Source organism: Rhinichthys klamathensis, unplaced genomic scaffold (assembly GCF_029890125.1).
Source record: "Rhinichthys klamathensis goyatoka isolate OS25496 unplaced genomic scaffold, OSU_Roscu_1.1 h1tg000003l_1, whole genome shotgun sequence".
Taxonomy (NCBI): domain Eukaryota; kingdom Metazoa; phylum Chordata; class Actinopteri; order Cypriniformes; family Leuciscidae; genus Rhinichthys; species Rhinichthys klamathensis.
Genome location: NW_026606556.1, coordinates 1,848,109 through 1,874,234, shown reverse-complemented (window position 1 = coordinate 1,874,234; position 26,126 = coordinate 1,848,109). Strand labels below are relative to the sequence as shown.

Below are 26,126 nucleotides of genomic sequence, written 5' to 3'. Positions count from 1 at the left end.
AGCTGTTTAATATGTCAAATGAATAATCTTTAGTTACAGTATACAGTAAATCAGGTTTACAGTCTTGAAATTTACTATGCTGCTTGGATTCATTCTAAATAACAAACACATACTGTTCATAAATTGCTTCTGTGAATACTGTATCAATTATTTTAACTACAGTGATATACCATGCCATTTTAGCTTATTTCTACAATTCTTTGAGCTCTTTTGTAGTGACTTTTATCCAGATTGTGCTCCACATTGAAAGTGCAGTGGTGTACCAAATGAGCTACCGATCAAGTTTGCCATGTCAGAAAAAGCATATGTTCAGTATGTGATGCAAACATCAAAATGTATTAGTTTAAAAATTATGCATTTTAGTAAAAGGTTTTGAGGTCATAATCGTGGGTAATCTGCCCTCGTAATCCTTAATCCTAATTAAGACATTATTCATTTTAACTTAAATTATGTAGGGTTTTATTTTTTGGGATACAACATAAACAAAGGATTTATATTGTTTTTGTTTTTTGGAAGACTTATTTTGGACCATTGTTTGTTTTCACTATGGACACTGGTTGAATGAACACTTTCGACTTCATTAATATCTAACGGATAACTTTTAGTTTTTCTACTTTTCTCATGTCATATATAAAATGACTACTCTAAAATGAGTGTGTGAAGTGAATGAGTGTAAACTTTATGATTGAAATGAGCAGAGCACGATCGCAAATCTAATAGCCATGTTGCTTTGCATCTCAGAAATAAGAACTTTGGCGAGTGATCTCAAGTAAAATATTACATTAAACACATTTTCTACTATTTGATGTCTTTTTAAATGTTTTAAACCTTGTACGATATTAAATGTTTCTCTGTTTCACTCTCTCATGGAAATAGCAAGCATTTATGTATTCTGCATAATTTGTTCAGATCTGCATTTGTATGCATAGTGGCAGTTGTTTTAGCAATTTGCAACCAAAAAAAATAGCGACGAAACCCCTACATTGCTGGGAAATATAATGTAGTGATTCAGTAGTGAAGCTATTTTATTACTTAAAGTCGGGGCGGCATCGATAACAAGCGTCTTTGCTCCTGAATGTTTCTGTGTGTTTGCAGCACGATCTGTGTGTGCACGTGACCTGTGTGTGTGCGCTTCAATGAAAACAGCGCATTAATATAGAACGGTGATTAAACTGACTTGGAACTACCTGTGCATTAAACGTTTTTTATTGTAATTCACACATTCCAGCCAAATAAATTCTGTATTGAGACAGACTATGATATATTAAAGTTTAATTCATGGGTTACGTTTTGAGAAAACTCCACAGAATATTTGATCTAAATCAGATGTATATGATATTTAACAGAGATGTTTTACAGGTTAAAGCATCTACAGAATTGTCTTCCTTGAACAGTCTGACACATTTTACGAGCAATGACGTTAGCTTCTATTGACTGGAATAATAATTGGCACCTGGCCACATGTTTGTGTCATGGTCTCAGAAAGAATTTTGGTAAACATGTTATGTATAACCTGTTTTAGATGCCCTGTTCATTGATGGATGTAAACCCCAACTTCCTGTAGGAATAGAGAGGAAGGCCGTTCATGTGTTTGTACTACAGGGTTGTTGTACTGAGGCCAGGGTACAGGGGACAGATAAAAAGGTGTCACGGTGTTCTGTGCTTAAACGGCTCTCAAATGCTTCCCCTCCCATATGGCCTTGGGCTTTCATTTCCTTTTTGTTCACCAAATATGCAGATATCCGGCATGTGTTTACTGGTTTATGCTACTTGCCAACAAAACAGGAGCTCAATAGTACATGTCTGAGATAATAGAATTTTAGTTGATTGGGATCAAAAAACATTTAGTGTACGAGTAAAAAGAAATGAACTGCAACAATTAATTTCTAATCTTTCAGTGTTTTTAATTGATTTTTTCTGTCTTTCCAGAAAAATAGATCCTTGGTAATGACAAGCATGCCCACTGAGTGAGTATCTATTATTGTGATTTCTGAGTACTTTGAAACTAATAATAATAATAAAGCTGGGTCATTCCATGTCAACTCAACCCCGGCTCAAATTTTTTATGTTGTTAATATTTTTTCTTGTGAAAGACAAACATAAATAGTGATGAAAGCCAAAATATAAAATGTCATGGATGAATATTTGAGTAATTGACCATTTTGTGTTCGGGTGGGTCAAAATGACAAGTTTCACCTGAGATTTGGAGTAAAATTACAGGGGGGTAAAATGACTAGAAAGATGGCAGCATCATTGTTTTATTTTTACACAGAGATTGGTAGGTCTGTTAGTAAAATCTGTTGACTTTAGTCATCTGTGTTGGATTATATGCCAATGGTGACCGTTCAAAAATGGGAAAAAGCACTTGTGTTTGTATGTAGTAACTCAAGAAATATTAAAGATATCTTTATCCTTTTAGGTTTTGGAACAAATATTGTTAAAATTAGAAAAATATATTGTTTCCCTCTATCAAAACAATTGACCGTTTGCAAAGACCCGCCCTCTTTAGTTACAGTTGCTACATGTACGTCCGACAAGCCATGGCGCTCTTATGTTCTCACGCAATAAAAAATACATCGCGGAGCATAGAGGACACTGACAACGTACCAACAGACAGGGTAGAGCAGGTTACTTTTGATATGAAACAAAGTCTCAGCTTTCAAATTTCGTCTTTTCTTTAAGAAATTTAAACAAATACAGTTTTGTAGCTCTTTAACGTGTCGTGACAGATCGCTGTAGAACTTCAGTAAAAGCTGCTCGTGAATCGATCATATCTTCTAGTTAATTTATACCATCAAATAAACATAAATGAACATCAGAAGGAATGTTGTTTCAACCATGGACAGACATCAGTACACACAGTTTTCAAGTTCAAGTCCACCGACGTTAATCTACTAACTCTCCTGACTGCTTTGTCAGACAAAATGGTGGATTCGGTGGATGGCGGATTATGATTGATCAGATTGCCTGTCAATCAAACTCTCGGCGAAGGGTGAATTGCTAAGAACACACCTGTCTGAGTGCCAAAAATGTTCTTTTACTGAAGTTTGCCTGCCTGTAACTCAAGAAATATTAAAGATATCAATTAGCCTGGATGCCAGCCCGAACCCCGCCCACAACATTTTTTGGTCGGGAAGTTCGGTCTGGACTCGCTCCATTGAGGAGTAATTATGATCAGTCAAAAAATGTTCGGGCCAATCAAATTGCCAGGGCGGGCTTTATACGATGATGGACAGATGATCTGCAGGGACGTAATCATCACGTTATCAAAGAGCGCTTAACTGGTTTCCCTCAGAGATGACTGCCGCTGGAGAACTGAGATGTATAGATTCCGCTATCGCGTCTGTTGTAAAAGAAATCGACAGCGCATTCATTTTAATAGACGAACAGAGAACTGCAATCAAGGCATTTGTCGATCGGAAAGATGTGTTTGCCGTCCTTCCTACGGGATTCGGCAAAAGTTTAATTTATCAGCTGGCTCCGATGGTCACTAAGAAGATGGGACGCAATGAAAACCCTGTGGTCGTTGTGGTTTCTCCTTTGGTCGCACTCATAGAGGACCAAGTAAAAGAAGCAACACTCGTTATTTTACTTCTTCCAGCGTGCGTGCATTTGAGTTCTGTAGTTGACAACTGTGCTATGCAAAGTAGTTGACTTACTGCGTTGCTCTGATTGGTTGTAGGTCTATCCAATTGAGTGCAGAGTTGTTGTTTTTCCTGGTTCGGTTAAGACACAGCTCATAATCAAAGCCCTATGGAGCAGTATCAGACTCACATTCTGACTAGAATATGAGTATGACGAAGTCAGACTAGATATCAATATGATTTTAGGAATTCTGTAATTTTTGGAATTTTCTATTTTTATTATGGTTCAATTCCAGAGATATCAGAATCTCAATGAAGCTCCATGTCCAAATTGTTGAATTTTACCCATTTTCAATAGTTGAAAATCAAATGTAATTTTGTGTTTATCCATTCATGACTGTTGTCACCACATATAAGAACAGTAACCCAGGGTTTAGGAATAGGGAATGTATAGTGTGACGTCAAATTGGAAATAACCAGGATTAATTGTTAATTCTGTGTAAAGTATGAACATAGTGAAACAAAATAAGATAAGCCAGGAGGATCCCATTTACCCGGGTTTTATAATAACCCAGGGTGAACTATTTCAAGTGTGAGAGCCCTTAAATGTTTCAAAGTTGAGGTATTATCAGTGATACCACAAAATATGCCCCTTAGCAGTGGATACTACTCAGTCTATGACTATGCTTCACATGTTATAACAATAGAAAATTGTATTAATTAAACCATCCAGTTGAGGAAAATCTTGTTTTACTGATGTAAATGCAATGTGTGGGGAGAGCAAACACACTTTCCTAGCAGACATGAAATTTGTTTCAAACTTGTAGTTACAATACTGCATATTTGAACTATTGCTAGCTTCAGAAGCTGTTAAAATGAACACAACCCTTCTTCCAAATATCTCTAACTGATTCAAATATAAAATCTTATGACTACTGAGAGCAAGTTATTGTGTCACAACTTGACCATTTCAGTGTATTTTTGGCACTCCGGCAAGTAGTTCCATGCAATTGTGAGGGAAAAAATAGAGGGAAACAAGATACTAGTTTCAACATTATTTATTCTTCAGACTTTAATACAGTTAGCTGTGTACAAAATGACCCACATTTGGTTTTTGACTGTTAAAATGGGTAATATTCAACAATTTGGACATTGAGTAGCATTGAGATCCACATATCTATGGTACTGAACCATATAGGGCCTTAGCAAATTTTTCTTTTGGTAATTTAATTTAAAGCTGACTTAATTAAAAATAAATAAATACATAAATATACGAAGAAATGTAAAAAAGCAAAAATACATAAATATACAAAGAAATGTAAAAAAAGTACAAATAAATTAGTATTTATACTTTTATTTCCTTATTTATGTATAATTGTATTTTTTTACACATTTATTTATTTTTTTATTTATACATTTATTAATTTATTTATTTCCACTTATTTATTTCCACATTCATTTATGTATATGTTTTTGTCTACATTTATTTATTTTCACATTTATTTCTACATTTATTTATTTCTACATATATTTATTTGTACATTTCTTTGTCCGTATGCTAATGAGGGGGGCGTGTTTTACCTCAGACATCAGCAATCGAGCTTAGGGTGGCAGTGCTGAAGCTTTGAGGCCACAGTGACACCTTGTGGTGTGTGACCAAACGAAACGCAAGAGGTGTGCGGACAATATCACATTTTAAGTCATGTATATAATACAGAGGAGAATGCTTTTACACTGCAATTACAATTGCATAAAAGTCGTTATGAGATTAATGTTAAAAATAAATGAATATAGAAATATGAAATGATGGAATCAATTAAATTGTATGTTTAAATATGAAACTTAAACAGCCAGTAGGTGGCGGTAAGTCACTGTCTAAACGAGTGAGTCATATCATTAATTCAGACCGATTCATTCAAATACTGATTCATTCAGTTCGGGGGAAAACACCACGTGTTACTGTTAAACTGTACAGCTCAAGGAGCAAAATTATGGCGGGGCGACGTGTGTCTGAGCTGAAATGCTGTAAAAAATAGCCCATGTATGAGATAATTTTATTCGAATTTTCCCCCCGAACTGAATGAATCAGTATTTGAATGAATCGGTCTGAATTAATGATATGACTCACTCGTTTAGACAGTGACTTACCGCCACCTACTGGCTGTTTAAGTTTCATATTTAAACATACAATTTAATTGATTCCATCATTTCATATTTCTATATTCATTTATTTTTAACATTAATCTCATAACGACTTTTATGCAATTGTAATTGCAGTGTAAAAGCATTCTCCTCTGTATTAAGATTTTGACTTTTAATGACTTTTGTTAATTTTATTTTACTGATAACAGCCATAGTGCCTTATTATAATTATAACTTAGTAGTTTATCGATTAATATTAAGAACTTGACATATATGATGATGTATAGCCTACCTATCTAATAAGGTTTGGGTAGATATAAAATCAATTTATGGGGGGAAATATTACCACGCCCATGGGCACGACAGGTGCTGTTTGAATGGGCATGATGATGCTTCTGTCCTCCACTGCATGGGGTGAGATGCGTGGCTCACTAGCTGCGTTTACATGAGCCCCTTTTGTTTGATTTAAGAATAATTCCAAATTGATGACTTGTGATTAATCAGTATCTAAGAGCAGCATCTATGAAATATGGGTTGTGTTTTAAGCATTTGAATTGTCACCTGTTATGCATACGAAATTATGAAACGCGAATGTAAACCGTGTATTGAGTCGCGTTTCAAACTCATTGATCAATATGCTTGCGTAGGAGTCAGTGAAATGTGCGCTGGTTTCTCTCCGCGTTCTGCGCTGGTGTGCGAGTCTCATCGACAGTAAACGCAAGCTCTTATCAGCCCTATCCACCGCGTTTACATTGTTATTAATAGTGGATACTTTCATGCACTTCCATGTCCAAGTGTCTGCTATCAGACCCATTGAAGTGCAGTTTCTGTTCATGTGTGCTATGTGTGTTAACCCTATATAGCCTACCCTACATACAGTTAGGGTGATATACATGACTTAAAATGTGATATTGTCCGCACACCTCTTGCGTTTCGTTTGGTCACACACCACAAGGTGTCACTGTGGCCTCAAAGCTTCAGCACTGCTACTCTGAGCTCGATTGCTGATGTCTGAGGTAAAACACGCCCCCCTCATTAGCATACGAACAAAGAAATGTACAAATAAATATATGTAGAAATAAATAAATGTATAAATAAATGTGAAAATAAATAAATGTAGACATAAAAACATATATACATAAATGAATGTGGAAATAAATAAAAGTGGAAATAAATAAATGTATAAATAAAAATAAAAATAAATGTGTGAAAAAATACAATTATACATAAATAAGGAAATAAAAGTATAAATACTCATTTATTTGTACTTTTTTACATTTCTTTGTATATTTATTTATGTATTTTTGCTTTTTTACATTTCTTCGTATATTTATTTATTTATTTTTAATTAAGTCAGCTTTGGCATTCCATAGTAAGAACCAGAATGTAAAATCATTTTGAGATATCTTTAATACTTTTTGAGTTACAGGCACGCAAACTTGGGAAAAATAATATTTTTGGCACTCAGACAGGAATGTTGTATGCCATTAATTTCATAGAAGCAAACAAGATACATTTCTTGTTTCAACATTATTATTTTTTCAGACATTCCTCTTTTTTAAAAAAAAATAATAATTCTGTTATATGCAAATTGACCCAAATTTGGTTTTTAACCGTTGAAAATGCGTACAATTTAACAATTTATTCTTGGAGCCACATTGAAATCCCCATATCTCTGGAATTAAACCACATATGGCCTTCAAAATGAAGACACTAAAAGAAAAGTTTAATAACTTAAAGCTAAAAGGATATTAAGATATCTTTAATACTTGAGTTAGAGGTCTACAAACTTTATAAAACTTTGGAAACTGTTTTTGAACTGCCACCATTAGCATATAATCCAAGAAAGATGGCTGAAGTCAGCAGATTTTACTAACAGACCTACCATTCTCTATGTGAAAATAACACAATGATGCTTCCATCTTTCTAAAGTAATTTTTACCCCTTTGTAATTTGGCTCCAAATCTCAGGTGAACATGTTCATTTTGACCCCCCTCTACAAAATAGTGGATTACTCAAATATCCACCCATGACTTTTGATATGTTGGCTTTCATCACTCTTTATGTTTGTCTTTCACCAGAAAAAATGAACAAAAATAAAAAATTTGAGGCGGGGAAGTTTCCAAAATTGTATTTTGGTTTGACTCGGAATGACCAAGCTAACTGTTGTGCTGCATGAATACAAGCAACCCTCTAGATCAGAGGTCTTCAGTCCTGTTCCTGGAGGGCCACTCACTGTCCTGCAGAGTTTAGTTCCAACCCTAATCAAACACACCTGAATCAGCTCATCAAGCTTTTCAGGATCGCTTGAAAATACAAAGACAGGTGTGCTGAAGCAGGTTGGAAGCAGTGCAGGACAGTGGCTCTCCAGGAGCAGGATTGAAGACCTCTGCTCTACATTGTGATGAAATCACTTGTATATGTTTAAAAATTTGCATTGGCTATTCATTTCCCACCCGCACCGCAATTGACAATGTAAAAGTTTTTTCCACGCGTTACATCAAATATTAATGGTTCACCTCCGGCTCCTGCTCTCTAGGCCTGTCACGATAACTACTTTTTGTTGGGCGATATATTGTCCCAGAAATAATTTTGATAAATGATATTATTGTAATTTTAAGACCATTTTATGCCACTGAATATAATTATAATATAACAGCATAATAATGCCTTCAGACTTTCAAATGACAATGAACTTTTAATTTTAATATTTCAAATTTAGATATGTAAAACAGAAAAACAGTGCAGTTCTCTGTAAATGAACTAGACACTAACTAAACTAGACTGCCGCGTCCCGTGTGAAACTGCCCCATGAAATCAAAATTGACATGTTTTGGCTTTTAGTATGAATATGTTAGCCTTAAACGGGTCGCACACCGGACGAGAAGCGCAGCGCCGCGTCGCGCCACGTCTAGGACAACTCCAGGTATCGCACACCGGACGCGCACATTCTAATCGCGCGAGCACAATTTTGATTCAACTCCTGGTAGAAGAGCTGCACGATGTGTGTTTTATATTGATTAATTATTTATTTTTTTATGTTCATTGAATAATAGCTGATGTTTGAACGTTAATCAAGTAAAAGTGTCTATCACGTTGAGTCTGTTATTTTGTTGTAACATTATTCGTTGTCTAGGCAACTATGTCACATAATACAATAGTATTTATTTAGCTAGCGTTTAGCTAACCCGAGTGAAAACAGCACGGGGTGAAGCCATGTACATTAACGACGATTTGAGACAAATAAATGTAAATTTAATATAAAACTATGCAAATGGCGCTCTGTGGCGCGGCAGGGTTTTGAACAAGGTCCTGAGCCGTAGCTGGGCGCCGCGGACAGACGCCGAATGGCGCCGCCGGTGTGTGTGTACACTCATAGAGAATAATGTGTTCGAATTTTAAAGACCTGGCGCTGCGCGGCGCTGCGCTTCTCGTCCGGTGTGCGACCCCCTTTAAGGTTGTCAATAAGCTCCAAAACAATGACAAAAAATATAATCGCATTTAGAAGATATAAGCGTCCAAAACTTACACTCTCTCACTTCTGCCAATATGGATTCAATGATTTTGATGACATCACTGCACTTCAGCTTCTCATCAGATTATCTGTCCAATCAAATGTTCTCTATAATCTAAATCTTTACACTTAAGCTGCAGCTGAAATCGGTCACTTATTACAAAATTACTATTTTCTATATGGTGAATGGTACATATATTCGATAGGGAACGATTCAGACAGTGTAAATATGCTTTTCATTGGGGGTGATGAAGTCATGTGAATAGCCACGGCATGCACACAGTCTGTCTGACTAGACAGAGACATGATAGCACAGAGCGGATCATATGCGCGAAACGCCACAGAACACACAAAAGGTATTGGACCCATTTGAATTCTGCACAGAATGATATATTTTAAAGGGATATGGAGGAGATTAGGAGGAGAAACAGTTAGACAGTATCGGCATTAGAAACAGCACTGACATAACACCAGTACTATGCACCAACATAAATTACACCTTTTTTTTTTTCAAACTACACATCCTCAGCATGATTATGATCACTCTTTTGCTTTGGTGACAGTTTCGGTAACACTTTACAATACGGGTGCACTAATATGCATTAATTCATGTTTAACCAATGCACAGATAGTCATGAGTTAATGTATGACTCATGAAGAACTAAACCATTAATTAATTATTACTGCATCAGCAACTAATAAAGAGTCTAGATTAATAGATTAAGTAATACATGAATTGCTATTAATTCAATGTGTCATTGTGTATTAATTCCTTAATAACATATTTTATTAACTAATAGTGTAAATTAGAGCCCGACCGATATGGATTTTTGGGGGCCGATACCGATTTAAAAAAAAAAAGCCAGATACTGATGTATCGGCCGATATTATTTGTGTATATTATAATACAGTGGCAATATTATGTATGTGTATTATAATACAGTACCAGTCAAAAGTTTGGACACACTTTCTTATTGGTGTGTACAAACTTTTGATGGGTACTGTATATAGAATACACAGTATAAACAGAATAAATATATAAACGTTTTGCAATGATCACTCAAATGTGGTGATCAAACACTTGTGTGACAAAGATATGTAATGGAGACAGGGTGAATGATAGAATGATACATTTGAGCTGTAACCAAACTAGTTTGCATTGCATGTTATATTATATTACCGGTATATTATATTATATTCTATCTAAATACTGTTGCATAATCTTCACTAACGACTTTCTTTTAATTTAGTCACGTTAGGCTATATAAAACATAACTTGTATCAATAAATATATCAAAAGTGTCACTGACAAAACATTATAATTCAATTCAAATGTATTTGTATAGCGCTTTTCACAATACATATTGTTTCAAAGCAGCTTTACAGAAAGTGCATTTCAGAAATATACATAGAAAAAATACAGTTAGTTAATCATGTATTAATTTAATGTAAAATATTATCTTCTATTTTTAGTCTTAATTCCTCTAATCTCTACCAGTGGAGGAAGAACTCAGATCTTTTTACTAAAGTAAAATGATTAATATCATAATGAAAACGTTTTTAATTACATATGTACAGTACTTTTATACTATTTTTAAATAAGTAGTAAGCAAAATGTACTAAACGTGAAACATAGTGTTATAATTATATAAATTATTGGAATATTGCTTGATGTTGTAGCGTAGCGTTATAGGCAGAATGAGCTTCAGCACTGTCTACACCGGAGGCCGTTATTGCTCGCGTCGCAACAGCTGTTTACTCTAGACGCGAAAAAGCGCCCCTTACAAAGCAGAATGGGGCATCAGTTTACTGTAGGAGATTTGTCACTCGCGCAATGCATTTTAATCAATGTTTCATCAACCAATTGCCTGGATTTAATAAATAAGAAGTAAATATAGCAGACAATATAATCAGGACTTCTCAGCTGCGCGCTTTCCCCAGTCATCACAAGCTCACACAATAGCCTACGTGACAGAGGCTGGTAGCAGATAAATCAATTCTATGAATTACACTGCGCAAATCAAAAGTAATAGGCTACTACCCACCGGATGAAGAAGGGTTGGCTCTCAACAGAACATCAAATATTCATTTTATTTTATTTTTCGTGTTCGCATTTATGAGGAAAAAACAACGGATGTGACAAGCTCTGAAAGCGGCACTAAAAGACTTTAAAACTTTCACAGAGACATCAAACAGAAAGCACAACGCCTTTCATTAAAGTGAATTTCGTTTTGTGTTAATTGTATCTTAATTTTAATCAATTTTTCATCAACCAATTGCCTGGATTTAATAAATAAGTAAATATAGCAGACAATAGATAATCTCGACACGGAGGCGCCGGCGCGTGAACTGCATCTCGTCTCATAAATGAACCGAAACTCAGCGTATATAGACCTGAGAAATATATATCTATATTGAAATGTCTACTTTTAAACAGAACAATTCAAAACGAAAGACAGACTGCTCTCTGCTGTAATCCGTATGAAATGTGCATTTCTCTCTGGCGTGTTCACTGAAGATCGCGAGTCAGCGTCGTCAACTTTGCAGCGAAACTAACTGAAAACACTTGTTTATTAATAAACAATTAAAATGTCTCCTTGCTATATTTGATGTATTCACAATCATTACTTTTGCTAGTTCTTTGTGACAGCTTTTATGTGCTTTATTGGCATCGCCACCCTTACATGAATCACCGCACCCGCATTTTTTTTAAATATTCATTTATCGGCCATTATAAATGCTGATACCGATAGTTAGGAAAATGCCTAATATCGGCCCGCCGATATATCGGTCGGGCTCTAGTGTAAATTAATGTGTTAATTACCACAATTAGTCAAAGCTATGCACATCAACTTCCAGTTGTCTGCTTTAATTAATCATTAGCTAATGATTTGCAACGGTATCATTATGTTATGACTTGTTATGACTTTACTTGTTGAGACACATGACTATTAACTAATTGTTAAGTAATATGTAATTTTGGTTTTGACATCCACACTATGGATTTCAATGTCCCGCCTTCTACAACCGGGATTCCACTGTGCCAGATGAACCGCCGCATCCAACAGTTCATGGCACAGGAGTGTGTCAGGTTAAGCTTGAGCTCTAGGATTTAAAGGAAGAACAATGAGAATATGCGGCCGGGCTCTGCTATTTCATAACACTGTGTCTAGACCGGACAAAGAAACTAGAACCCATTATAATCAGTGATACAACACTGGATGCAACACAGCTACACGACACAACAAAACCCTGACAGTAAACTGATGCCTCACTCTATTTCTGACGTACTCCGAGCTCTTGCGCTACTTCTGTTATGAAGGACAAATGGACTTGCAATGGTCTGTCATGTCCAGTGTAGACAGGTGTTATGGTCTCGTCCAGTTTAAACGCAGTATAACAGTGTCAGTATTTCAGATTCTGGTGTGCTGATATTTGTGTGCGGCCCAACTTACCCATCCTTCAAACACTCTCTGACATTACACTCACTGCATGTGCAACTGCCCCACAGACCTTTAGTGTAGCTGACAAAACCCATAACCATAATGACATATTACTTAACAATTAGTTAAAGCTGAAGTCGGCAAGTCTGGCAGATTGAGTGGACTTACACAATTTTGAATGTTTACAACTCTCATGGCCCTCCCCCACTATCAACTAATACCCTCCCACCGTGACCGAGTTCATGCTCGTCAGTGCGTGTGCACCAGATTTTCAGTGAACCCGCCCGTCTCATCAGCATCCATCAACACCATGGATTATTTGGAGGTATGCTGTCCTGGCTAATCTACCAATAGATTGCAATTGCTAAAGTCATACTCTAAATGAGCTTACTTGATTTTCCGCCATCACTCTTCGTTACTGCGCGAACTTCAGGCGTGTGCATGTGATTGTAACGTGCGTGAGGGGTGGCGTGTGCCCGATCTGTGATTGACAGTCAGATCTCACACCCCCCTGCGCTGATTGGACCCGATGAACCGGGAGCTGTGGATTTTTGCAAAACAAATAACACGCTCCAGGTGGAGTTAGAAGCTCGGGTTTTTTTCTAAAACCACTTTATTTATGTTGTTCTGTCGGATTATGGTGTCGATTTCACTGAATATGATCAAAAAAATGTTGCCGACGGCAGCTTTAACAGTCATGTGCCTCAACAAGTAAAGTCATGATACCTTTGCAAATCATTAGCTAATGATTAATTAAAGCAGACAACTGGAAGTTGAAGTGCATAGTGTTGACTAATTGTGGTAATTAACACATTCATTTACACTATTAGTTAATAAAATATGTTATTAAGGAATTAATACATGATGACACGTTTAATTAATAGCAATTCATTTATTACTTAATCTATTAATCATATAGACTCTTTATTAGTTGCTTGCTGATGCAGTAATCATTAATTAATGGTTGAGTTCTTCATGAGTTATACATTAACTCATGATTATCTGTGCATTGGTTAAACATGAATTAATGCATATTAGTGCACCCGTATTGTAAAGTGTTACCACAGTTTCATATTAAATATAAAAAGGGGAATCTATTAGACTCTGGCTGTCAAATGCTGCTTTGTCAAGCTCAACGGCTCTGGCCGAGCTGTGATATAAACAAAGCGCTATTGGCTATTTTAAAAAGGGGGAGGAGCTGCTCGATATGTTGCGCCCTGTCTTCCTGTTTCAGTGGAAATGACATCAACACATTACAGGGCCTTTAATGCTAGCTCCGAGCATGCACCATTTCACGCTGTCATGTTTATATTTGCACAGGAACAGTGGATTGCGACTTTGATACTGCATTTGGACTTATTCTTCCAAACTGTCTGTACTCTGTAGTTGTCAGGAAAACACTATAGCACTATACCTTCTTTTCACCTTTCGATGTCCACTCTGTGTATAAAGGAGCTGCTTGAGTCTCCAACATGGAGAGCAGATAAGATGACAGAGGAAGTGCGATCGGCAAAATGTTGGTGACATTTATTTATAATGGGCAATAGATCACATCACCAAAATGATCGAGGTCATGTCCATATATATTGCGATGAGTCAATATATTATCTTGACAGGCCTACTGCCCACATCCAGAACTCTGTTCTAAAGTAAGGTTATGACCAAATTCTGTATATTATAGGATGAGAAATGATATCAGAAAAATGGAATACATCAAAATAAAGTTATTTGTGCTGAAAATGTGGGAATGTAGATTTTTAGATAAAGTTGTGGTCATAAACCAGCATAAAACTGAAAATAAACTGGACAAACATGAATAGGTTTTGTGAAGGTAAATTTAAGACTTTTTAAAGACCTTTTCAAGACCAAGTGAAGAAAATGTAAGGAATAAATTGAAGTGAAAACAATACAACAATATGTTCTCGAAGGGCGTTTTCACACCTGGCTCATTTTGAGTGTTTGTTGGTGTTCTCCCTTAGTTCGGTTCGTTTAGGCAAATATGATCATGGCAATTGCGCTCGGATCCGCTCCAAAACAATCGCTCCGAGATCGACTGAACGTGGTTGTCTCGGCCCAATTAAAAACAAACTCTGGAGCAGTTCGGTTGAGGTGAGAAAGCAATTGAACCCAACGGACCAACAAACTATCATAAGTCATAACGGAAATGTGTTAGATACACTTTAGAGTTTGAAATTACAGTTTCAACAGATATTCATTACTTTAATTAAAAAGTAGCTTTAATCGCTTTGCTCCCAACCACTAGAATATGGAAATATCTTTTACTCCACCCTCTGCAAAAAATTGATGTGTTCTCAGTATTTTTGTCTTGTTTTCCAATGCAAATGTCTAAAGATTCTTAAAGCTGCAGTAAGCGATTTATGAGAAACACTGTTGATATTTGAATCAAGCTAAACAAACCCCTTTCTTAATTTTTCCGCCTCCAAATGCACACGCACACAATGCACGAGTGGATGTCTCTGTAAAGCTCTTGCCTGATCATACCCCTTTTTCCAGTGATTTTCCTCTGACCTTTTCTCTTTTGTAATGTCCCAGTCCTCTCTCTTTCTACAGTCTTTCTTCAAATCTTACTCTTGCTCTCTCTCTCTATATATATATATATATATATATACAAAGATGTTTAGATATTTGTATTGGAAATGGGACAAAAAATATTCTTTTGCAGTCCATGCAACACTCATGCCATGACTTTAAGACTTTCTGCTCTGGTTTAAGGCCTTAATTTGTGTAATAGTGAATTGAGACCTGCAGAAACCCTGAAGTTTATGATTTTTGTTTGTTGTGCATTTGTGTTTAGGAAGCAAGAGGTAGTCTTCCAGCTGGTCAGAAATCTGGGTGGTTTTACAGTGGTCGATAATGTGTGTGAAAGCACCACTCATGTGGTGTCCGGCAGCCCACGGCGGACGCTTAATATCCTGTTAGGCATTGCACGTGGCTGCTGGATCCTCTCCTTTGAGTGGGTGTGTATAGTGCTTATTGCTTTGTGCTTTATTTAATTTTTTCGTAAATGTGATAAACATCATTCTGTAAAGATTTGGGTGGTAGTTAATATACTATTGTATCTTTTTTTTTCTTATCTGTGCAGATCCTATGGTGTTTGGAGCACAGGCAGTGGGTTCCTGAAGAACCGTATGAGCTATCCGATCAGTTTCCAGCTGCGCCTGTAAGTACACAAGTACACTTCAATTTATTAATGAATGATGAATGATGTTTATCACATTTACGAAAAAATACACACAAAGCAATAAGCACTATACACACCCACTCAAAGGAGAGGATCCAGCAGCCACGTGCAATGCCTAACAGGATATTAAGCGTCCGCCGTGGGCTGCCGGACACCACATGAGTGGTGCTTTCACACACATTATCGACCACTGTAAAACCACCCAGATTTCTGACCAGCTGGAAGACTACCTCTTGCTTCCTAAACACAAATGCACAACAAACAAAAATCATAAACTTAAAAAAAAAAATGGCCATGAATTTATGATTTTGAAAATCTGATTTTGCCTGCAGTTTGAACATAGCCTCAGATCTTTATTCATGGCCATTTCTTCTGCATCCAACACATTGATTACGAGAGCTCATTGTTTGAGTACCGTCTAATCTACCCAGATTTTAATAAATGGCCTTGTTAGGAGAAGATTAACGATATTCTCTTCACATATGACTGGTTTTGGATCATCAGTAATTTACAATAGGGATGTGTTGTCCCAATTATGACCACGCAGGAGAGATGGTGTTTCAAATCTTGTTGTACTTTTTTAAAATATACAAATTATATTACATAGTGAGATTTTTTGCAATGTGTATTGTAGTAAATACAGCTACATTTGGAATATTAGAAGAAATTAGATATGAAGTGAACCTGCAGTGTTTTGCGTTCACAATGCGTATAAAAAAAACTCTGTGGACATAAAGCGAACTAAACTCGGAGCACCTCCTGATGGTCCTGATGAGAACATTTGCAGTGCTCGCATAAACTGTTTTCAGACCACTGATGCTGAAAAGAATGATTGAAAACTTTTTGCATGGGCATTGTGAGAAGTGCTTGTGCTCATGACTGCGGTTGAACATCTAAACATACAAAATACAACGAATGAGATGCCAATCGACAGATTTTCTTCCGTCTGTTCTTCAAAATGTAATCGTGTGTATTTTGATATTAACGCAGTACAGCTAATGACATCGATCTGTGGTCTCCTAGTGGTTTACATTACGCACAGTTTAGCATTTTGTGATTAATTTACAACAACAAAAGAAAATAATGACTTGTTATCTATATAATCCTTTTTTTTTTCTCTGTTATATATAGCACACTTGCAGTCATGTGTATGCAACATAATTAGCCACTGCTGCATTTTATGTAATACATTACAAATTATGAAGTACAGATGGCACTCAACTAGAATATATTTTTTGCTGCCTCGGGTATTGTTGGTTGTGGCAGCCAATGCATTTCTGCTCTTGACCACTAAGTGGCTCTATAACCATAAATTTTGACTAGTTTCACTAGTACCGGTAATACCTGTATTTCATTAAAAAGTATTCTTAATATCTATTAGCCTGTTTTTTCTCCTTGCAAAAATGATTCAGTATCAGCCTTTCAAAACACTTCATAATAATAGGTGTCAAAGCAATCGGTCATTCAAGCATTTTGCTGTAGATTTCTTTGGCACAGGGATAATAGGAGTTGATTTGAAACAAGTGGGGACTATAGCCTGTCGAAGTGAGTTATTGAATATTTCGGTGAAAACGTGCTAGCTGTTTCAGCACACTTTTTTTTAAATCCTTCCCTGCACTCCATCTGGTTCAGCTTCAGCTGCTTTCTTGATGTCAGTTTTAGTCAGTGGACCTCGCTTGATGTGGGTGCAGAATGAGTGCTTGCCCTGTCTGCAGCGGTGCAGTAAAGGTGGTAGGGCTGTTGTTTCCGTCATCGAAACGAGCAAAGAAATGGTTTAGGACATTAGGGAAAGCAGTATCATTGTTGGGCATCTGGCTGTTACCACTCTTGTAATCAGTGATTGCCTTGATTCCTTTCCACATGCTGCGGGAGTCATTTTTGTTGAAATGATACGGTGTTTATAGTGGTGCTTTGCGTCCTTGATGCCCTTCCTCAGTTTTCCTTGTGCATTTCTGTATGCCTCTATGTCCCCAGATTTAAAAGCAGTATCCCGAGCCTTTATAAGAGTTTTAACCTCACTATTAAACCAAGGCTTCTGATTAGAAAACACTTTGATGTTTCTTCTTGTAGTCACATTATCAGTGCAAAATGTTATGTATGACAGGACTGTCGAGGCATATTCCTCTAGGTTAGCTCCTTGTGCAAAGGTGTCCCATTCAGTGTTTTCAAAAGTTTAAATGCTTTGCTTGGTCAGATGATTTACTTCGTTTTACAAGGCCGGCTACTTTTATTCCCAAAGCAAAATGAAATGGACTTCCCACTCATGTAGACACTTCACACACTTTGTTGCCATGAATAATGTCAACCTTATTAAATTCCACTGAGATCTTGGGATCCTTACTACCATGGTTTAAAAACTCTTTCGGGATAGCGAACCCAAAAAAAAAAAATTTCCAGAGCTGCTGTTTCTTTGTTGCTATTCCAGTCACACTGTTGGATAATATTTGTTGCTTAGTGTAAAATGGACATGCTTTGTAATTATTACATAAATGTACTGTATATAAAAAAGAAATGTACTGTATATAAAAAGGTGTAACATAAATCTATGTGAACATTAACACACGTTACTGACACAAGCAAATTTAAGTTATTATTCCCAAGCATTAGTCTGAACCCCTGATATGGGGCCCCCTGGAACCGCATAGGTTGCCTATTAAGTAGGGCTGGCACTGTTTTTGAGTTTATATGAAACATTGAAACATGTTTTACTGTAAGAGCTGTATGACATCTTTCAACTGAATAACTTGCAAATGCTTTTTTGCTTGTGTCAGTAACGTGTGTTAATGTTAACACATTGATTTATGTTACACCTTTTTATAGACAGTACATTTCATTTTTATTTGCATGTTAGTGTGCAGATTGGTATAATGTGCATTAATAGATAAACCTGTCGACTTAAAGAGATTAGTACAGGAATGGTCAGACGTAACATTAGGATAATCTGGCAATTATTATTTTCTTATAAACCTGTTTAAATGTTACAATATCTATAAGTGCATTGTATATTTAAGTTTATTTTCTTCACAATTAAAGGGATAGTTCACCCAAAAATGAAAATTAGCCCATGATTTACCCACCCTGAAGCCATCCTAGGTGTATGTGATTCTTCTTTCAGACGAATACATTTCGGAGTTCTATTAAAAAATGGCCCGGCTCTTCCAAGCTTTATAATGGGAGTGAATGGGTGTATGTCTTTGGAAGTCCATCAAAGTGCATCTATTCATGATTAAAGTGCTCCACACACACTCCGGGGGTTAATAAAGGCCTTCTGAACTGAAGCGATGCGTTCGTGTTAGAAAAATATCCATATTTAAAACTTTATCGACTAAAATAACTAGCTTCCGGCAGACGGCCGTACGCATCGATTTACGCCAAAAGAGTAACCCTTGAACTTGACGCACAACGTAATGACGAACGCGGTTACCCAGCCCTGTTTGTTTGAACCGCAAGAGGCGTCAATTGCCATCATTACGTTGTGCGTCAAGTTCAAGTGTAGTGAGTGTGCAGTTCACTCAGGGGAGGATCTATGCTAATAGGGAAAAGTCCGTCACCAGTCATGGGAGGGGCCTGTTCCATTGCGATGTCACAATGGGTAGAAAACATGAACAAATCATTTTGAGACAATTTTTAATTTTATTTTTAGGGAATACAAAAAGGAGTGGGTGGATTTTTTCCATTATAGGTTGGTTATCCACACTGTGGACAAAATTTTTTTTCAAAAAACCATGTAAAAGTGAATTTAGCATTTTGCAAAAAAGGGACCCTTTAAGAAATGCTGCAGAGTTTGGTCAACTGTCAACAAATGTCCACAGTTAAGATATCTACAAGAAGGTTCAAAGCACTAAACCATGTGTAAACAACAGTTTTATAGAGTAACAATTTGTACGACATGTTTAAAGAACCTCCTCATGCTTTATGCATTTAACTCACTCTTGTACCATGGTTACATTTGACAATTTATCAATAATATAATAAAATTTTTGTAAATAATTTGGTATTTACAAATAAAATAAGCACACTAAGAAAGTAGTTCTGATTCCACTTATCTACATGAAGAATTAAGGAAATCCTGTGAAGCATCAAGGTACTTCAGTGTACAGGTGTATATCCCCTTTACAGCTGTTCTTCAATTAACAATACATATTAATACATCCATTTGAACAAAACTTTTCCCTTGACGAAGTTCCATTAATATGTTGTATGTCAGGATTTCATGTTCAATGAATTAGCAATTTGACACTAACAAAGTTTTTTTTTCCAAGTGCTTTATCTTTTAAATAGAAGTCCTGTATCAGAAGTGCATGAAGGTCACACCTCTCCAACAAATGTTTCTCTATAGGATAGGAAAGCAGTGACGTAGTCATTAGCCGTTTCTCCACTGTCGGGCCAAAAGCAGAGTGCTATTGCAGCCAGTTGCGTTTCCACTGTCACTTCCGGGGCTTGATCGGGCCTCGTCTGGGCTTCTCCTTCTCTGGCTGAAAATATAACTCTATTGGGACTGTCACTGGAGAGAGTGCTCCTCAGGTTGGTTTTTTTCTTTGGTGGAAAATTTGTAGAAATTATCATTCTTTCTAAATGTGATGAAACTATGCGGAGCTTCTGACCCGACGGTGGAAACGCAGTGTGGTTTTGAGCTCTGTGCTACAGGTCCGAGGCTATTATCCCAGCACAGCCCGTTGCCCTGGCTCGCACTGGCCCGACAGTGGAAAAGCGGCTATTGTGGCTTAGGACTAGAAGCTTAGAAGTTTGACGGTCTTATCATCATAGTCGTGGCCTTTAGTGAATATGCTGAACCTTTCCAGTAGTACCATTTGATGCCATTGAAACGATTAGTGTTCTGTCCTTGCTGGTAGTATACGCCATTGAGATTGGATGGTCCACAGGCATCAAACCACCAACCTAAATTATACAACAAAAATATATACTTTAAGATATAAAAACACAAGTAGGCCTATATTGTGACAACACAAAATGTTGGCTGTTGTTAACATACACCAGGCTCCCAAATATTACTACAGGTATTACAAATGAACAATTTTGTTTTTGAATGCATCAATGCGATTTCCTCTATTATTAGTATTTTTTTGCTTGCTTATAAGAATGATTAAGGGCTAAGTTCCCAAATGAGATAATCAATGACTAACTCCTGGGTAATTTTGTTAGTAAGCCATGACCCAACTATAAAAAATCCAAAGCACCTTTTATATAGATTTTTGGAGTAAGGGGTGTAAAATACTTGAATTTTACTTTTGTGGGTATTAATACTTTACTCAAGTTCAATTTAAACTGAATACTTTTACTTAATTCCATTTCTGCCTGATATATGGTTTTATATCCATTATGTTTGTTTTTTTAGTAAATGTACTTTTTTGCAAGTAAACTATGCAATTTTGGTCAAACAAATGCTATCTTCTCTTTTGTGCTTGAGCATTATTTTCTGAAAATATAGCGACCAAAGTCTCTCAAATATGGGAGTACATTAGTGTGAGTGTTTGTTTGAAAAAGTTTTTTTTTTTTTTTAAGTACCTTTTTCTTGCACACTGAAGATCTCTGGGTTAAGTCAATGATCACTTTAATCAGCAATCATAGGAGTAATTCATGTTCCTTAGATGCCAGGTTAGGGTTACACACTAATTTTCTGTCATGGTCAATGGACCCCCTGAACTTGGTCACCCCTTGTATAAAACTCTAGTTCTGCCACTACTTGATGTGTGAGAACCAGTAATGTTTCTTTTTTTTTGTTTTGTTTTTTGGTCTTTAGGGATAACAATCAGTCAATCAATTAATTTTTAATCTGATTAATGACATGTTATGCAGATTAATTATTTGAAATTAATCACATAAATATTTGCAACCATTCAAAAAGAAACAATTCAAAGACCTTTCATTATTGTTGCAGATGCATGGAGCCATTGAATATACATCACAAAAAGTGGCTTTAAAAGTCAATATTGTATGTTTTAATTCTCTATCACTTATCATAAGCCTCTCATTGGACTACAGTACACAGAAATCCATTCTAAGCAACTGAATTTGTCAATCTTCCAGAGATATGATAGATAGATTTAGGGCTGATTTAACTCAACACACATTCTGGTATTTTGAGGTTATAATTGTTACATTATTCCAAATAAATAGATTGAGATTCACAAATAAATGTAAAGAGATTCACAAAAATGTATAAAGTTCACAAATAAATAAGATCCACAAATAAATGTAAAGCGTTTCACAAAAAAAAAAAAAATCACAAATAAATAAAATGAGATTTGCAAATAAAATATACTTACAAATGTGTTTGTTACAAACACAAATCTGCCTGGCATTCATTTGTGAATGACTTTCTGTGCATTTGTGGATGGCTGCACACATTTGTGAATCGCTTCTTGTGTATTTGTTGATCCCCGCAAGCATTTGTGGATTTTGAAATGCTAGCGTCAAGACATGCAGACAAATCCACAAATAAGTGGACTGCACCCACTGTCTACTTAAGCTGAACAATCGTAGCACGACACAATGATTCACCAACAGTAAACGAATGCTCGTTCTTCATAAGTACTACATGCACTTGCGCTAATTTACATGAAGGACAAATGATTCTCACGTTCACTTTGACGCGTCTAGTGTAGACCGCCTCACACGGGGTAGACACGATGTATGACATGGCACAACGGCTGACTTTGCCTTTTATAAAAAAGTGATTGGTTGAAGCGAGAGCATGCTATGATTGGTCAACTCAACTCAAATGGCTATTATTTGATTGGCTTAAGTAGACAGTGGGTGGAGTGTCTGCACGTCTTGATGCTAGAAAATGTTTCAAAATCCACAAATGCGTGCGGGGATCTACTAATGCACAGGAAACGATTCACAAATGAATGTCAGGCAGTTGTGTTTGTGACACAACACATTTGTAAATTATTATTATTTTTTTATTTTTTTTATTATTTATTTAAATTGTATTAATTTTGTGAAAATATTTATTTGTGGATCTCAGCCTATTTATTTGGAATAATGCAACAATTCTAACCCCATATTGAATTCTGTCTGGAATACGATTCTGGCCTCTGCATCACATCTGAATGTGCTTTTTCATTGTTGTTGCATGCACTGACTAGAGAGATGTTTTTTTACCTCTGCGTCATTCTTTTGTTTTATATTTTAAACTAAATCTTTCTGTGTATGTATGTCTAACAAACCATTTTATGCAGTAAATTCACTTTGCATTGAAAAGATGATTCAAAATGATTAAACGAGTATCTCCTCTCTCGTTTTTCGTTTTTGCTATGGTACTTTTACTTTTTTAATCTTTAAGTACAATTTAAAGTTGTACTTTTTTTTACTTTTACTCAAGTATACTATATCAAGTATATCAAGTATTTTTACACCCCTGGTGCCAAGTAACAGACTTAAAAAAGGGAACTGTGGCAAATGAGCACTCTAAATCCATTAGAATAAGACAATTAAGATGCATGCTGTAAAATTGTATTTGAAAGTTACCTCCTGAGAGCATTTGTGAGCATTTGCAAATACATTTGTCGTTGTCTACATCTTTTGTGCTGAAATCACTTCCTGGCTGTCCCATGCTACTGGTTTTACCTGCTGTTCCACTGTAGCTGTTGAGGTGTATCCTATAGAATTGGAAAATCAGAAATATAAATAATATTATAAATGCGAGTTAGTCTGGTAATTAAATTCTGTTATCAATAAGAGATGGACAAAATACAACAACTGCTAAAATGTGTACTGTTCATAATTTTATTCTACCATTCTCAGTATTTGCGAGTACTCTCATTTTCCCTGTAGTTGTCACTATTTTATATTTGTTTTTTAATTAAACTTCTCATTGCTGGCATGTAAACATGGTATAAGCAGGATAATTCACGGCTAGCTGTGCATTACACATCGCCTCCACATTGTTCATTACAATTGTGCTGATACTTTTTTCAGGATTCTTTGATGAATAGAATCAGTGAACAGCATTTATTAAATGTATATATTAAATTTATCAAAGCATTTATTAAATAGAAATATTTTGTTAATTTATGTCTTCACTGTCACTTGATCTATTAAATGCATCCTTGATAATTAAAGAGGGGAAAAACCAGTATGGCTTAAGCGAGAGAAATGGTTCTAAATAATACATTCATTACCAAAATGTATTGATAAAAACATTTCAATCTACTTAAAATACACATTTTTATGTGATGTGTTTGTGGTTATGGCAAGTTTTTATTAGCATATCACATTAGCTTAGCTTCACACCAGGAGCACTAATTGTTCATCAGTTTTCTTGACAGTTACTGCTTTAAGGCCCCGATATACTTACAGCGATATACTGTTATCGAACATCTGACACCACCCACACTGCTGAGAGTGACGTTTAGATGAATATGTCCTGCGCACTTTCCTCTCAATAACAAAATAAACGCACAACAAAATTGAGAAAACGGCAAGAACTTTTTTATAAAGCATTAAAAAAAGCATCTGATCATAGCAACGTGGATATGCTTGCCCGAGCTCTGCAATTCGGCACTCTAGTCACGTATATTTATATAGCACTTTGCACAATAGATTGCTTAAAATCAAGCAGGTATACCGTATTAAACAGTGTCTTGTTTCTTTAGAAGTACAACTTCATTTTCTATTATGAAGCATCTCTCCAGCGTGTTCATGTATTCACTCACGGACGTCTGACATCTATGGACTATATAATAAATTAACCAGAAAAGATTTCGACGTGAAAGGCGGCGGAGCCTCCACGCACACCTACCTTTTTTGGAAACTTTTCCGGCTGGTAGACACCTTTGTACTACCATTGGTCCGTGGCTATGATAGCCACGGACCAATGGTAGTACAAAGATGTCTACCAGCCGGAAAAGTTTCCAAAAAAGTTTGCTTTGGCAAACCGTTTCGAACTCCAAACGAAGTTAGTTTTGACCTGATTTTGTTCGAAATGCGTCACATCAGTTCGTTCTTTGATTTCACTTGAAGTATATTGAGGCCTTTACAAGGCAGCTACTGTACCTATGGAGGCAGTAGACGGCTCACTAGGTTTCAGTCCAGAGCCTTTCTGTATATCCTGTTCATCTTTTTGATGATATTACAAAATTAATCAGGGTAATTACCCACTAGCTTGTTGGGGGGTCAGATGCCAAAAGTTGTTCAGGGAACTGTGTTGTCATGTTTTCACATTACATAGACCATCAATATTTCCAGATTTCAAAATATTTTCTTTGGAGTTGTGACAATAGTGTGCCAGCCCTCCAGAGTTTTTATAGCAGAATGAACAGCAGTGTTAATATGGGTGTGTACCAAATCAACAGCTAACTCGTAGCTTCCTGGTGTTTTACTTCAAACATGAGAGCATACTGGTGTCAGACTTATGGTCACAAACCAAAAAGATTAAAGAAGATTAATTAAATGTAGATATTCTAAAATAGCTGATATATACACAAATATGACAGCACATCAATTCTGTGATTATGAATAATAATGTGGTTATTTGTGATGTTGCTTGATGTTGGTAAAGAACTAAACTCTGCTTCACAATGTGCTTAACTACAACTCTTAAGGCCCTTGCACACTGAGTCCGAAATTTTCGTATGCGTTTTTTCGCATTCGTGATTCGGTGGCTCTGAATTGTCAAAACACCATTTAAACACCATTCAAACTGCTTGCTACGGATGCGGAAAACGCAGAAAATCAAACCCGATCCGATTTTTTTTTATGCCGGCCGAAAGTTTCGGAGGCAGTGTGCAAGCGTGATTGACTTAATGTGAGGTCGTATTTATTTTTTAACGTCCGAATATTTTGGACGCGAATTTCGGACTCAGTGTGCAAGGGCCTTTAGTACCAAGTTCTTCCTCCAAGTTTCTTTGCTCTCACATAGCACAAAGCAGTCCTGCGTACTGATGCAGATATTCACTGTATAAACAATATACATGGATGTGATTTTTCTCATATTTATACTGCTTTCTGTATTTTCCGACCTGAATAGTATGACCGACGTGAATTGCATAAATCCGAGTTTTTTTTTTTTTTTACTGGTTACTGTATGATTGAAATCGCGGAATTGCTTTAAACAAATACTAAATAGACTGCAAAATGTTATATTTTCTAATACATATAACATGTCACGGATTGCTCCTGACAGCACTGCACGAGCTCGCGGCGCCATCTGCGGGCCAGAGTTCAAATAACTTATTGCGAGAAAATCTACATTGAAACTGTTATCCGCCAGTTGC

At 36.3% G+C, this 26,126-nt stretch overlaps 2 protein-coding genes across 4 annotated transcripts in view; one reads left to right on the top strand and one right to left on the bottom strand.

Annotated features, from left to right (window-relative positions):
- Positions 1 to 26,126, top strand: part of mcph1 (microcephalin 1) — a 111,416-nt gene that overhangs the window by 47,671 nt on the left and 37,619 nt on the right. For both annotated transcript variants that reach the window (XM_056249371.1, XM_056249380.1), the window contains exons 11-13: positions 1,930 to 1,967; positions 15,499 to 15,661; positions 15,787 to 15,864. In XM_056249371.1, coding sequence (XP_056105346.1) covers positions 1,930 to 1,967; positions 15,499 to 15,661; positions 15,787 to 15,864 — 279 coding nt within the window. The remainder of the gene's footprint in view (positions 1 to 1,929; positions 1,968 to 15,498; positions 15,662 to 15,786; positions 15,865 to 26,126) is intronic.
- Positions 20,534 to 26,126, bottom strand: part of angpt2a (angiopoietin 2a) — a 30,317-nt gene continuing 24,724 nt past the window's right edge. For both annotated transcript variants that reach the window (XM_056249391.1, XM_056249400.1), the window contains exons 8-9: positions 23,380 to 23,510; positions 20,534 to 20,784 (exon numbers count right to left, since the gene is read on the bottom strand). In XM_056249391.1, the coding sequence (XP_056105366.1) occupies positions 20,624 to 20,784; positions 23,380 to 23,510 (292 nt within the window). In that variant the 3' untranslated portion in view covers positions 20,534 to 20,623. The remainder of the gene's footprint in view (positions 20,785 to 23,379; positions 23,511 to 26,126) is intronic.